At 40.7% G+C, this 15,521-nt stretch overlaps 1 protein-coding gene across 4 annotated transcripts in view; it reads left to right on the top strand.

The window, feature by feature from the left end:
* The window catches only part of ROS1 (ROS proto-oncogene 1, receptor tyrosine kinase), a 132,054-nt gene that overhangs the window by 88,905 nt on the left and 27,628 nt on the right, over window positions 1-15,521 (top strand). For all 4 annotated transcript variants that reach the window (XM_058307325.2, XM_058307326.2, XM_058307324.2 and 1 more), the window contains 7 exons: window positions 220-452; window positions 541-717; window positions 5,663-5,831; window positions 6,543-6,660; window positions 9,073-9,263; window positions 12,094-12,177; window positions 14,987-15,122. In XM_058307325.2, coding sequence (XP_058163308.1) covers window positions 220-452; window positions 541-717; window positions 5,663-5,831; window positions 6,543-6,660; window positions 9,073-9,263; window positions 12,094-12,177; window positions 14,987-15,122 — 1,108 coding nt within the window. The remainder of the gene's footprint in view (window positions 1-219; window positions 453-540; window positions 718-5,662; window positions 5,832-6,542; window positions 6,661-9,072; window positions 9,264-12,093; window positions 12,178-14,986; window positions 15,123-15,521) is intronic.

The following is a 15,521-nucleotide window of genomic DNA, read 5'->3' as shown; positions in this document are numbered from 1 at the left end:
TCAACCACATTCTTGAGCAGGAGTTAGAGAAAGATTTGGTAATTTAGCAGAAATAAGTGAGAGCTTTTCAGGAACCTTCTAAAAGTTTGACTTTCCTTCTGAACAGCTGTCATTCACTCTGCTCACCTGATACATTATCCCTCCACCAAGACCTGATGACTTCTCTCCACCTTTCAGTGCTTTTGCCACAAGCGTTCTCTTCCTTGCTATCTATTTCAGTGCCAGGAGCAGTTTGGCTCATTAACACAACAGTGTGGTCAGACAACAGCCTCATTATATCCTGGAGAGAACCTCACAAGCCAAATGGACCTAAAGAGTCAATCCGCTATCAGCTGGCCATCTCACATCTGCCCCTAATTCCTGCAACTCCTCTAAGACAAAGTGAATTTCCAAGCGGAAGGCTCACCCTTCATGTTACTGGACTGTCTGGTGGAAAACTATATGCATTAAAGGTACAGGGAGTATATTGGGCATACGTTTTTGCCATTCTCAAGCACAGGGTTCTGAAAAGACTAAACAGTTGTTATTTTCTACAAAAAGGTGCTGGCCTGCCACTCTGAGGAAATGTGGTGTGCTGAAAGCCATCTTGTCACCGTTGAAATGTTTGACACCCCAGAGAAACCTTATGCCCTGGTTCCAGAGAATACCACTTTGCAGTTGGAATGGAAGGCACCATCTAATGTTAACCTCATCAGATTTTGGTTTGAACTCCAAAAGGTAGACATTACCATACATTTGTTAATGCAAACCTTTGTTTTATAATATAGAAGAAACTGGAGGGCCTTTTTATATCTATTGAACATTCTCTTGCACAAAGAGTAGGTTTTACAACATTCATTGATTCAGGTTTGGCATGTAAAAGTGGTGAGCAATCCAGACTAATTTCTGATGGAAAGACTTCCTAGAGAGATTAATTTGCTCTTAAGAGGCTCCTTGTAAAAGAGCTATCAGGTGTAGTTTACTAATTTTATTTTTACTTAGTTTTACTTAGTTTTACTTAGTTTAGATGCTGTCAACGTGGTTTTCTGCTTTAAAGTTCATAACAATTTGATGTTTTCTATCACAAAAAAATGGAGAAAAAAGAGATAAACTCAAAATCTTGTATAGAAATATCTTTTCAACTTTTCTGGGGCTGGGAAATAACAGGAGAGAAAGAAAATATAAACCAGTGGTTCCTCATCCAGAAATCTTATTGTTTTAATCAACATAAAACTATCCACTGAAATTTAAGACATCAATTAATTTGGCTAATTCACAGGGAATGTGTACACTCACTTTTTTTTAAAATATTTATTTTATTTCTTTCTCCCCTCCCCCTTGTTGTTTATGCTTGCTGTCTGCTTGTCTTCTTTTTTAGGAGGCACTGGAAACTGAACCCAGGACCTCCCATGTGGAAGGGAGGCACTCAATCACTTGAGCCAACTCTGCTCCCTGCTTGTTGTGTCTATCATTGTGTTTCCTTGCTGTGTAAGCTTGTTGCATCGGCTCACTGCATCAGCTCACTGTCTTATCTTCTTTAGAATGCACCAGGAACTGATCCCAGGACCTCCCATGTGAACCATATCTGCTTCCCTTGACTTTTAACTGATACTCTCTGAAAGGATTATTATGTTTTTATAGTTGCTAAATGTCAGTTACTCTATTATATAGTATATTTATATGTTGGTACTTTTGTATACATATGGGTGTGTGTGTATGAACACAATTATAAAGATTGGTTAGAAATGTTTTGCTCAGTGGTAACTTAAAAACAAATCAGTAAATGAAGTTGTTTAAAAATGAAAAATGAAGTTTCCATTGATGCTTTACAAAAATTCCTTACAAATTTTAAAGATCTTGCACTTGTTTGAAAAAAACTATGAAAAATATGAAACAATATTGAATATCAAGTTGATAAAATTAAAGGCCACAGTTTAATTGGATTTCTTCCACTGATCACGTTTATGGTATTTGTTGCTTATTCAAAATATAGTCACCTTTTAAGAATGCAGTTAAACTGGAGTGCGGCGGCTTGCTCGGTCGGTAGAGGCGGGGTCTGGCTGCGGACGAGGGGTCGGTCCAGCTTAGGACGAGGGGTTGGTCCCACTTGGGACGAGCGGTCGGTCCGGCAGCAGACGAGGGATCGGTCTCACAGGGGTTGCGCGGTTCGGCTGACGGGGTCGCCCGGCGAAGCCGGCGACGAAGGGGTCGCCCGGAGAAGCAGGCGACGAACTGGGGACAAGGGAGGTCAGGCCCTTGTCGGGGGCTCTCACGACTGGAGGGCGCACGGTAGAAGAACTACCGCAGAGACAAGGTAAACACGCAAGTCCACTTTATTGAGGGAGAGGCAACAGTTTTATAGGGGCTGGGGAAGGCTGATTGGTCAAAGCCACGCCCTGTTCTGATTGGTTGCCGGCGAAAGGTCAGTGGGCGGTACTGGACGGGGGAGGGGTGGTGGTTAGGGATTGGCTGTCGCTGTTGCTGGGGGAAGGGGCAGGGTTTAGGGATTGGTGGCTGCTGTTGCTGGGGTGGAGGGCAGACTTGAGTTTCCCGCCCACGCCTGGCTGTTGCTGCTGTCGGGGGAGGGAAAAGGGCAGACTGGATTTTTCCGCCCACGCCTGGCTGTTGCTGCTGTCGGGGGAGGGAAAAGGGCAGACTGGAATTTTCCGCCCTGCGCCTGCGCAGGGAGAAAGAAGAAGAAAGGTGCCGCCCCACAAGGCATCGTGTGGCGCCATCCGGGAGGAGGGGCGGCCGCGGAAGCATGGCTGCCGAGAAGGGGAGACCCGAGGGCACTCTGCGCCCATGCCGAGCTTCCTTCAGGGGTGGCGGTGGGTCCGACCAGCCACCCTATTATGGGGGCAGCAGCTAGGCCTGCCGCGGCTGCTCCCCCGCCAGGCCAGCAAACCACACTTCAGCCCGAGGGGTGACCGCACTGGAGAAATTGGGGAATCATCTTTTTTTGGAACATCTGTTTGAGTAAGCTTAAAGCAGTTCAGTCTAAGGTCAAGGGAAAGGCTATAAAGATCATTTCCTAGATCAAAGAAACAAAATGGAGAAGGACCTTAGAGATGATGCAGTAGCCTCTCATTTTTCAGATGAGGAGCTGGAGACCCAGACAGGTGCCATGAGGAGCCAGATGTCACACAGCCAGGCAGAGGTAGCCCCCGGGGCTGGCTCATCCCTGTAGCACCCCTGCTCGAATGCTGCCCATGGAAGGAATCTCAAGTGGGCCTTTGAGTCATCCATCCCACTGCTCAGAAAGTCTTCCATGACATTCACAGAATGCTATTTGTTTCTAAATTTCCTTTCTTCTCACACTTGTTCAATACAGTTTCACATAAACATTTAGAAAATCATGAAGTTGATGTAAGATATCGTAATTTCTCTGTGTGCCCACCTACAGGTACTAATCGATGAGCACAGTCGAAGTTTGTGCTTTCGAGTGGGCTGATGAGCCACATGTAGTTAGAAAGCTCTATTACCTTTCAGCAACTTGAACCTACCACATAATTTCAGGACAGCTAGGAACGAGCCTGTAAGTCCATATTCCCTTAGGTTCAGGTGCTGAAACTCTGGGGTAAGGGAAGTAATGTGGGTGTATGTATGTATTTTTTTTATTCCCCCCCTCCCTTGAGGCTTGCTTGTTGTCTGCTCTGTGTCCATTTGTGTGCTTACTTGTCCCCCTTTTTGTTGTGTCACCTTGCTGAGTCGGCCCTCCGCGGTGCTTGCAGGCCAGCAGCTCTCCACAGCATGCGGGAGAGTCTGCCTTCACAAGGAGGCCCTGGAACGTGAACCCAGGGCCTCCCACATGGTGGACAGGAACCCAACTAATTGAGCCACAGCTGCTTCCCTATGCATGTCTTTTTAATTAAGAAATGTGTCAGAAAGGAAAGAAGGAGAAAATGATCAACTTTCAGGCCCTGTCTTTTCCACTCCAGTTTCCTTATCTGGAATATGAGCACAAGGCTGTTTCTATCCAGGTCTTCCATTCTGCAGAATATTTATCACAACAGTGTATAGAAGACTGTCCTAATCAATTTACAATTAGAGAGAAGTAATTTTACTTTGGTAATTTTTTTTCATGGAAGTCCATTAATACAATGTTTTTCTCAGTTGTCCAGGGTAATCTCTACTGGAACCAAAACTTTCTAGAGTTCCCATATCTGAGACATCACACTCCTTGTCCCCACCCCTCCCCAGTAATTTGAAAACCCTTCTGCAGTAGCCTTCACCCCTGCACTTGGTCTCTGACTAATGGAAGGCCCTGACTCTCTTGTGATTTGCTGGGATAAGCCAGGGCACCTTTCCAAGTTGGTGTTCTGCCCAGAACATTCATTGCTGTAGTGAGGCCAGTCCCTACAGTTTTCCAGCAGCCACTGATGCTCTTTTCTCAGAACTCTCCGTTAAACACCTCCCTGTCATTGCAAGGAACTCTGATAATTCCCAAGTGCTGGGGAATGTTAGACCACCTAGGCAATTCACTTACACTGGATCATTAAAGAAATGAGACCAAAAGGGTTAAGATTTGGAGGTCAGGAATGAATCCATCTCTCTCTCTCTTTCAAGGAATGCTCAGACTAAATATGATGGATTCTGTGTACTTGTTTCCTTCAGCCACCTATGGGCTTGAAACATTTAAGAGTTTAATGTAGGCAATGTCCCTGACATTGACATTTTAATGTTTTTCTTTCTCATTCCTTTCTTTTTCTTTCTTTTGGGTAACATGGTGGTCTGCTTCCAGAAGGTGCTATAAGAGAATCATTCCTAACTGAATAAAAAAAAATACCAAGTGTTCACGCAATGAAATGATGTTACCTTGATGAGTGTTGAATGAAAAAGGAGATGTAAAGTTCATTTATGGAAACTGACCTTTCAAGGTCTCTCTTTTAGGGAAAACACACCAAGAACCATTGACAAAATACCTTATCCTCTATCTTTTCCTTGTATATTAAGTGAAAAAATCACCATATTCAAATCATATTATTAAGCATCCACATATGCAGATTTTTAGCAATGTCACAGAGAATAAAACTTTAAGGTAAGTATAATTAGAGACTCAATATCTAAAGTGGAATGAAAGTAAGCTTTTCTACCTTTAACTTCTTATCCTAGCTACTTCGGAGCTGAGTGATGGTGGGCAAAAACGTCCTTCTTGTAGGGATCTAGGCTTCCTGTGTATAAGAAAGGAATGTGCTCCCAAGTCTGAAAAGGGCATTGGGAGAAAAAAGTCAAGAAAAGAAAAAATTTCCAAGTCACTGTGGACTTCTTCAAATTATTTATATGTAAAAATATTATTATTTTGACATTTGCAAGCCCCTGGAATTGAAGGTATCATTATTTTGATCCCTCAAGGAACTTTATCCATGAATACTGATTAATGTCAGCGTCTTCCTTTAGGGAAAACAAACAGTTACAGCTCTGAAACTTCCCAGACGATACCTAGCCAGAGATACTGCCCCATCTTGGACTTAACAACTGTCCTGGCAGTTAGTTATTGATCGTTATAAAATATAAAACGGCTGTAGATGGTGGGGCTAATGTTTGGGATCAAGCATCCACAAAGAAGCTCTTGTTTTTAAAGGGAAAGTAAATTTTATTTAAATTTAATCACTTGCCACAAGCTTGTGCATGTCTCTGTTTTCTTACAGAAATAAAACTGTTAATTGAGGCTTTTTTTTCCTAGTGGAAATACACCGAGTTTTACCGTATTAACGGTTCATGCAGCCCAGGTCCTGTGTACATGTGTAACATCACAGATCTACAACCTCACACTTCCTATAATGTCCGAATAGTGGTGGTTTATGTGACAGGTGAAAACAGCACCTCCCTTCCAGAAAGCTTTAAGACTAAGGGTGAGTATTAACCTACTCAGCACTCAGAAGACTGCGTCCTACCAGTTTCATAATTCGTCTCTCGTCACTTAGTTTATCAACCCTGGAGAATTTTGGGGGGGATACTTTAAATGACTATTTCTAGAGTTTGAGTGAAAAAAAAATTGCAAAGAGTTAGAAGACCTTATAGGCAGTATCTTCTAATGAGATCTTACCTAGTCTTGTAGAATCCTGAACTGGACGAAAGTATTTTTCCTTTTCAGTATTCTGATTTACTGTCTTTCCATGACATTTCACAGTGAGAAGTAAATGATAATGGTGTTATGGAGTATTCAACAAATATTTATTTAGTGACTACTATATTCAAGGGACTAAAAATAAAAACTCTGAAATGTACATTAACTAATGATTTGAAAGGTATACCCTAACTCCAAGTTGATCCCAATAAGAATCGAGGGAAAATTCTCCAAAACTTATGATAGTTTTATTTGCATTTATCACTTATTTTGTGTTAATTTAAGATATATTGTTAATCCTATCACTAATCCATCCTACACTAATAAAAACTTTGGGTACTAATTTTTAAAAATGCATACTCATATGAGAATATTTCTGAGTGTTTAATGTTTAAATTAATATTTCCTCTTGGTAGACATATTCTGTAGAAAGATGTCAGTGTAGAATATTTTATACTTCTAATAGATTTATCAGCATTTTCTTTTGTTTCTAAAGCTGGAGTCCCAAGTAAACCAGGCATTCCAAAATTATTAGAAGGGAGTAAAAATTCAATACAATGGGAAAAAGCAGAAGATCATGGAAGCAGAATTATGTACTATATCCTTGAGATGAGGTATGTCTGTTTGCAAGAGTGCTTTGTAAACCACAAAGAGTTAATTAGTTCATTGTAAGGTCTTATTAGGCAAAAATGACCGATATTTATGAAAGTCTATTTATAAATAAATGCAAAGGATCTTTAGTTTAAGAGCCTTGAGTGCATCATTATGCTCTTTGCTCAGATCCTAGAGATCAGCTTTGGCATGTCCATTATAAGTCAGATCACATCCTTCTTCTCAGAAACTGGCAACTTTATGGAGATCATTCATTCATTGGTTCATTCAACTAGTATTTACTGAATATCTATCTCCTTCGATCAAGAAGCAGAGCTGATATGTGATGTTAGGAGATGGGATGCATGTAAATTTCTGGTGAAAATTTGTTTTAGCACGATGGATAATGTCTAGTGTGCTAGGTGTTTTTTAGCCCACACAAGTAGATCAAGGTCTGAAATAATCTGAAGCATCTAGGTCACACAGGCTTCTCTATCCATTGTGAGAAGATTACAGTTTGCAGCATTTCCCAGGGACTGAAAATGTGCTGTCTATGAAAAGCCTGCAGCTGACGAACACATGCAACCTCAGATGTGGCCAGTATGGGGAGCTCGGTGAACCACATTGGCTCAGATGAACTGATTTCATGCCAGCTTGAGGGGAGAATTCCAGATTCTAAAGACACTCCCCTCACAGGACTATGAAGCCATCTTTTAAGAAGCTCCAAGGACAAAAGTCACTTCCATAATTATAGTCCTGGCAACTTGAGCTTTAGATCTATTTTTGCCTCATCTTGTTTGGCATTCCCATAACCTTAAATTTTTTTTCCTGCTCATGTTAGGGAATTACCTACACCATATTTCCAATTCCAATGGAAACCTTCTTGAAATTTCTGTTATGCTTCTTCATGTACTGTGAAATAGATTCTGATCTGCAGACCTTGTGGTGGCCTGTGGCTGGACTCGTGTTTACCATCAAGGCCACACCAGGGTTGCAGCCAGGACCCCTTAGTGCCACTGTGTTTCTCATTGGTAACACCTTTCATGCATAGCTACATCTAAATCCTTTGCATCCTTGCCCCAGGTATCCACTGTCAAGACACAGACTACGGCATAAGAGAATGAATTGTACCTTCTTAGAGTTCTTCAGCCAGGACTCTCTAGGTAGCCTCTGTGTACTTGCTGATGGTGCTGTGGTCATGGCAGTGCAAAGGGTATGGGTGTAGACGCCAGACAGAACATGTTTTAATCTTAGCTCTATTCCTTTTATGAACCCCTATTCTATACAATGGGGACAACGAGACCTTACTCTTTAGGTTGCTGCGAAGACTCAATTAAATGAAACAACATATGAACGGCACCAGTGCTGTGTGTTGTAAACAGGAGGTGCTCAACCAGTGTCAGAATTCTTCCCTCTGTTCCTCAGTGGCCATTTTACGAGTTTCTAGGGTCCTCTTTCCTTTGGATCAGAGTGAGCTGGGCTGAACAATGAAATTGTCTGACAAGAGAATTCACAAAATATACAAAAACCCTACATAAAGCTTCACGCAGGGATGGTCCTTCAGGACCCTTAGCTTCCGGTAAGAGCTGCCGCTGACTCGGCTGCCCTGCTGCCCCTGCTGGCTCAGCTCTTGCTATCCTTTTTGCTCCTACTCAGTTAGGAGGAGCAGAACTGGCTTCCACTATATTCTAGGCTTACTGTGGGTTGCTACCAAGTCCTAAAAATGTTGTTGTCCAAAAAGTATCATTCCTGAGAAGTTCTGCTTTGTCAGAGAAGACATGACTGGAAGACCTTTAGCTTCCCTTTAGTCTATGATTCCATTAAAAGGCATTCCAGCTACACCTTTGAACTCCATTCTTGTAGATTTCCCATGTCTCGTACGAAGAACAATGTGGATTGACTGAGATAGAGTGTAGGCCAGTACAAAAGGAAGCACTGAACCTTGGAATCTCAGATACAATGATAAAACTTTGGTAGCTGAAATCCCTATCAATTCCCTACCAAGCTTATAAGCTGTGCTTTATCTAGTTATGGTATAAGTAAAACACAGATGGTATAAAAGACTGAGAATTTTTTAAAATGAAAAACTTCCCAGTTTAAAATTATGGAATAATCGTCTTATGAGTTTGGAATTCTGAAAAAAGTTTACACATTCCAATAGTAAGAAAAGGATTTCAGCTTTCCCTTGGCCATTGATTATTTGTAATTTTGCTGGTGGGCTGAGTTGGTTGGCCCCACAGATCGCTGGAATGACTTTGTAAGACCATGCTGTGTTCTGTAGCCAAATCATGTGAGTGGAATGAGATCAAGGATAAAGTGTGCAATAGGAGAATCTCTGGAGTTCTGTCATTAAAATGATGTATGAGTATCTAGAAATAACACACATATCATCACACTTATTTTCTGTATTTACCATGTTACGGTTTCTTTTGCAGAAAGGGCACTTCAAATGATTCAAAGAATTCAAGCTTATGGTGGAAGACAGCATTTAATGGATCCTGCAGTAGCATTTGCACATGGAAGTCCAAAAACCTGAAAGGAACATTTCAGTTCAGAGTAGTAGCTGCAAATAATCTGGGATTTGGTGAACATAGTGGAATTAGTGACAACATTATATTAGCTGAAGGTATGTTACCATATCTATCTATATACCAACTTATTACACAGAGTTTCAGTGATAAAGATAAGTACATTCTTAACATTAGCAATGGAGAGGAAGACCAATAACTTAGCACCCAAATATTGTGCTATTCATCTGATGTAATCTCCTAAAACATTTTTATAATAACATTTTTCTTTTTTTTAAAAAAAAATATTTTATTTACCCCCCCCCCCCCTTGTTTTGCACTCACTGTCTGCTTTCTGTGTCTGTTCTCTATGTGTTCTTCTGTATCTTCTTCTCTTTACGCAGCACTGGGAACCAATCCTGGGACCTTCTGGAGTGGGAGAGAGGCACTCAATCTCTTGTGCCACCTCAGCTTCCTGATCTGCTGCATCTTTTATTGTCTCTCTGTGTCTCTCTTTTTGTTGCATCATCTTGCTGTGCCAGCTCTCCATGTTGGCCAGCATTCCTGCACGGGCCAGCTCTCTGCACAGGCCAGCTTGCCACACGGGCCAGCTTGCCTTCACCAGGGGGCCCCAGGAATCAAATCCTGGACCTCCTATATGGTAGATGTGAGCCCAATTGCTTGAGCCACATCCATTTCCGATAATATCATTTTTCTGTGTACTATCTCAAGTCCATGCTCCTAAATAGGCCTCCAAGATTGGCTATGCTTTGGTTATTACCTATTCTGCCTTATTATCCTGTCCCTGGTACTCTCAATTTATATAAAGGGGCCTAAAATTATATTCTTTCTCTCTCCCTAAATCTACCTTTTCCATTTCATTTCCTGTTTTAGTTTATAATAGAGCATCTTTCCAATCACATGACCTAGAAACCTCAGCAACACGTTTTCTTTTTCCCTCTATTCAGTTGCCAGCTTCTGTTGATTGATGAGTTCCCATCTTAATGTTTCCACTTTGGTTTTCCAAATTTCAGCTATCATTTCTTATTTGTGCTTTGGCTCCCATCACACTGCTGCCTGTTAATCCAGCTAAAACACAAGCGGACCACCTTAGCACCCCCTGCGAAATGCCCACAATGGCTCTCCATGCACTACCTTCAGAATCAATTACAAACACCTTCGTGCAGTATTTAAGGCCTCCCATGATCTGTCTCCCAACTGTGGTTCAGCTCTCTCAGTATTTATCCTTGTGCTGTGGCCATATCAGATGAGCCAAAAGCTTTCAGGACACTAGCTCTTTAGCCTGGTATTTTCCTTAGCCTGGAAGGTAGGCTCCCACCACTTATCATGTGCCTCTTACTTAGGATTTCCTTCCCTTCCCTTTCTGCCAGTTGAAATTCCTACCTGTTAAGGCTTTGCTTAAAAGAACACATCATGATGCTTAATTGATGCTCCTCAGGCAAAATGAATTATTGCTTTTAACACACACAGCCTATTATTCCATTATAGTTAGGTGTCTACCTCATTGTCTGGCAAACTTTTTACTGAAAAATACCATATAACAAAATTTTTTAAAAAAGATTTATTTATTTATTTCTCTTCCCTCCCCACCCACCCCCCGCCCCCATTGTCTGTTCTCTGTGTCTGTTTGCTGTGTCTTCTTTGTGTGCTTCTGTTGTTGTGAGTGGCACGGGAATCTGTGTTTCTTTTTCGTTGCGTCATCTTGTTGTGTCAGCTCTCCGTGTGGGCGGCGCCATTCCTGGGCAGGCTGAACTTTCTTTCGCACTGGGCGGCTCTCCTTATGGGGCGCACTCCTTGTGCGTGGGGCTCGCCTATGTGGGGGACACCCCTGCGTGGCAGGGCACCCCTTGCGCGCATCAGCACTGCACATGGGCCAGTATAGCAAATATTTTAGACTCTGCAGGCAAAACATGTTCTCTGAAAGCATGTTCTTTCTCTTAAAAAAAAAAAAAAACACTTGAAAAATGTAAAAATTATTCTCAGCCCATGGGCAGTAAAATTTAAGCTGTGGCCAGGTTTGGCCCATTGGCTGTTCTTTGCCAAGCCTTGGTCTACGAATCTGTCTCCTCTAGTCTGCTGAAACTGCTTAAGAGAAGGTACAATTTCCATGCTCATATCCTCAAATTTAAACACATGGAACTCCATGTGTATGAAGATGTTATAGTAGAACTAATAATCCCAACTATATATAATATGTGAAGACTGAGAATTTTTTGTCCTCAATTCATTAAAAAGATTAAATGTTTCCTCATTTTTTAAATTTATTTTTTTATTTCTCTCCCCTTCCACCTGCTCCCCCCCAGTTGTCTGTTCTGTGTGTCTATTTTTGCTGCGTGTTCTTCTTTGTCCACTTCTGTTGTTATCAGCAGCATGGGAACCTGTGTTTCTTTTTGTTGCATCAGCTCTCCATGTGTATGGCGCCATTCCTGGGTGGACTGAACTTTCTTTTTGCACTGGGCAGCTCTCCTTACGGGTGCACTCCTTGCTCGTGGGGCTCCCCTATGTGGGGACACCCCTCCGTGGCACGGCACTCCTTGTGCGCATCAGCACTGCGCATGGACCAGCTCCACACAGGTCAAGGAGGCCTGGGCTTTGAACCGCAGACCTCCCATGTGGTAGGCGGACGCCCTAACCACTGGGCCAAGTTCGCTTCCCCGTTTCCTTACTTTAAAGTAGAAGATTGGGTGTGTGTATTCCAGTTTCCAGTAATGTGTTGGTAAACTAATTCTCTGGGGTAAAAAATAGCCCTAATTTTGATTTTCCATGGTATATGTATTCTTTCACCACAGTTGATTTCAAGTAACTTAATAAGTAACTAGCAAAAATGCAGTAGGAGCTAGCTCTGCTATAAGCACTGTGTGTGCGCTTAGGTAAGACTGTATCTAGCTTTATTCTGTGAATTAATTATTTTCTAATTTATTTCCTTAGATGCTTTTTGGGTCCCAGAGATAAGTTTTATATTTGCTATTATAATTGGAATATTTCTGATTGTTACAATCCTGTTGACTTTCCGTAAGTATAATAGATTTTCACTAGTGTCTATGAATTTTTTTCTCATGTGAAGGTAACTGTTTTATGAAAATATATCTTTTCTTTTTTACTTCACAGTATTGGCTAAAGGCAAAAACTTTTAGCTTTATTTTAAAAATATTTGTTTCTGATCAGCTATATAACAAGCCTTTTGTGACTTATAGTTTGAGATAGGTAAGAGAAAAATAACTTTGAGTACAAAATGTGAAAGATTCATGTGAGGCCAGTGAAGATTCTTGGTGAGGGTAGTTTTGGTCTCTAGGCAGACAGCCTGGGTTTGGAATGAGCAGGGCCTCTTTTGCATAAGATCCATTTCTAGCTAATAACATTCACTTTGCTTTTACACATCTGACCTGCTTATTTCAAATCCCTGCACATTTATTTATAAATGACCAGGAAAGCAGAAGAATTGGGAGTTGGTAGATAGAAAGCTAGCCAATTTCCACTATTCATTTTATACCAATGCAGTAGTTGTAAAAGTCCTTAATTTTTCCTTTGTGAAAGATTTAATTTAATGATGAGAAAATGCAAAAACAACCTCAAAAGGGATGGTCAAATATTGAGCCTATCAAGTGATCAGAACATCCTGGTATGTGTTTTATGCCCGCTCTTTCATAATAAATATTAATAGCACTTTCTTACAATCCTGACATGTTCTGGTTTAGAAAATAAGAAATATGATCACCCTATCTATTACTAATGTTAAGAATCCTTATAACACTGAAGCATTATAAGAAAGGCACAATACCTACCAGAAAAGAAAGCTAAGTGCATGATTCAGAAAGTTGTGGCTTGTTGTGTTTGTAAATAAGTTACAAGAGAAAATTACGGGCATAAAGTTGAGCTCTCTCAAGATAAAGAAAGCTGATATCTTACTAAATGTTTTAAATTTTTATTCTTCCCTCAAGATGATTGGAGTCATATGCTATTAGAGAGCATGTTGAAACTTGAATTGAGATTTCTTTTCAAAGTTTCCAGATAAGTGGGACTCCTTCAGCCAACTTGGAAAGCTAAAAATTTCAGCTGACCCTGCCAGGATTTTAACCTGTGGTTCCAGGGAGTCTAAGTATTGCACAGCTGATGTTTGTACCACTAAGCCAGCCCCTCCAGAATTACGCATATGACTGCAGTATATTTGGCAGTTGGCATATAGGCTTGACTGCCTGTCTGCTTTCCTACTGGGAAGGAGCATTACACGAAGAATCCTTCCTCTGACCTTTCTTGCCTACTTGTACATCACCATTTTTTAAATCCACATCTGTAGTGGATGAGCATGAGATAATTCCAGACAACCTATTGGGCTTTTAAGGCATCCTATGGATATCTGACTTTCTCAGGACTTAAAGGTCTTTATTCCACTTGGAACTCATGGATTTTCAGTTCTTTGCTTTTAATAGCCAGTGCACGTGGTGATAGAAGTAGGAATGTGTGAGTGCATGAGAAAAGATGGAGTTATTAAAATAATGAAAAGGAGCAATTATCTAAAAATATGTATCGTGCTGAGGGTGCTCACCAGTCATACTTATAAATATAAAGTTGAAACAAGGGTTTAAAAATAAGCATCAACAGCCTTTGCTTTGGTGAGTGGTTATATCTAATGTACAACCTTAGCCTTATGTTGAGAGTAGAGCAGTAAAATGCAATTGCTGACCTCCAGGAGCTCACCAATTAATGATGCAGGTAAGACATACCTATGTGAAGAAATAAATAGCAAGAGATGTGTTAAGTAACATGAATAGGCAATAGGATATGAAATGTACAAGATAGTGACATAGGAGAAGTGCTGAGAGGCACAAATGGTCTGATAATTTCAGAGATGAGAGATCAGCAGGGGCTGTGGTGGTCTTGGAAAGTACGACTGATGATGTGGGGCTTAAGCTAGGCTATTGAAAATGAAGAGAGGCAGTGGGAATGTTTCGGGGTTGGAAAACTGCATTAATAAAGGTCCTTAAGACATTTTCCGGTGTGGTCCCTTCAATAGAATTTCACTTGAATAAAACTGTGACCTGTTGGGTATAGAAGCTACTATGTAATAAAGTTCAATTTTTTAATGATCATCTTCCAAAGCATCCTTGAGGTTTTCAACTTTGGAGCCAATATTCAAGTATAGATGGGGGATCTTACTGACATAATTGCAATTTAATCTTAAAAACCACATTCTTTATTATAAAAACATTATCTGTTCATGATGTAAAGAAGATAATTAAAATCACCCATGACCAAAACTAGGGAGGACCACTGCTACTATCTGGTAGATTTCATTCCAGTTATTTTTCTGTGTATTTGAGTATGTGTATATGAATGAATTATAATGGATATATACTCTCATACTCTGCTTTTTTTTTTTTTTTTAACTAGCCATTTCACTGAAGACATTCTCTCAGGTCTATCAGGGAGAATAACCAGGACATGCCTGGATTCAGAAATGACTTTGTTTCACTAATAATTTGTGTGTAAAGTTTGTTTGGGGTTATTTTGGCTGTAGTTTATGTGATTTTAAGAATGAAATTCTAATATTAAGACATGTCAACTTGTTTATAACAGCAGTGAGAAATTTATTAAAGTTTACACAGAGAAATAAGATGGAAAGTGATATGGTATAAACTGTTTTTATATGACTTTGTACCTAGATGTAATTAGTTTTTCTATTATGGGCATATTTTTCAATTGACTTCTGTTTTCCTACCAATAGTGTTTATGTATATAAACATTTAAGACATACTGTTAAAATTTCCTAAAGGAAAAAGAAAGCATTTTGTTTTGTGAACTGCATCTCTTTTTTTCCTTATAGTCTGGCATAGAAGATTAAAGAACCAGAAAACCCCCAAGGAAGGGCTGGCAGTTCTCATAAACGAAGATAAAGAGCTGGCTGAGCTGCGAGGTCTGGCGGCCGGTGTAGGGCTGGCTAGTGCCTGCTATGCGATACAGTACGTAGCCTGGTCATGCTCGGAGCACCTGGGCACAGGGTGGGCGGCAGGAGCCAGAGGGCCTGTCTAATTACTGATAACATTTCCTTCTACTCTCAAATGGGACCTAGTGTGTTAGACAAATTATGTGATTATCCTAGCCTAGGGAAAATAAAGAAAAAATCATATGAGAAGGCTTCTAGTGCCTTCTCATATAATTCAAAAGAAAATGAGCCAGAGACACAAAGACTAAAAGGAAGAAAGTAGATGCTAACCTGGTTTGTTCAACTGGAGACAGTGTTTGAGCACAGAGGTATCCCAAGAGACTTGCATGCATGCCATAAAGTCAATCTTATTCCTTTTTCAGAAGTTGTATGGTGACTGCCCTACAAAACCTTTTAAGCTAGACGTGTTTTTGAA

The sequence above is a fragment of the Dasypus novemcinctus genome, chromosome 11 (assembly GCF_030445035.2).
Source record: "Dasypus novemcinctus isolate mDasNov1 chromosome 11, mDasNov1.1.hap2, whole genome shotgun sequence".
Classification (NCBI taxonomy): Eukaryota; Metazoa; Chordata; class Mammalia; order Cingulata; family Dasypodidae; genus Dasypus; species Dasypus novemcinctus.
Note: the sequence above shows the minus strand (reverse complement) of the source record. Positions and strands in the feature narration are given on the sequence as shown.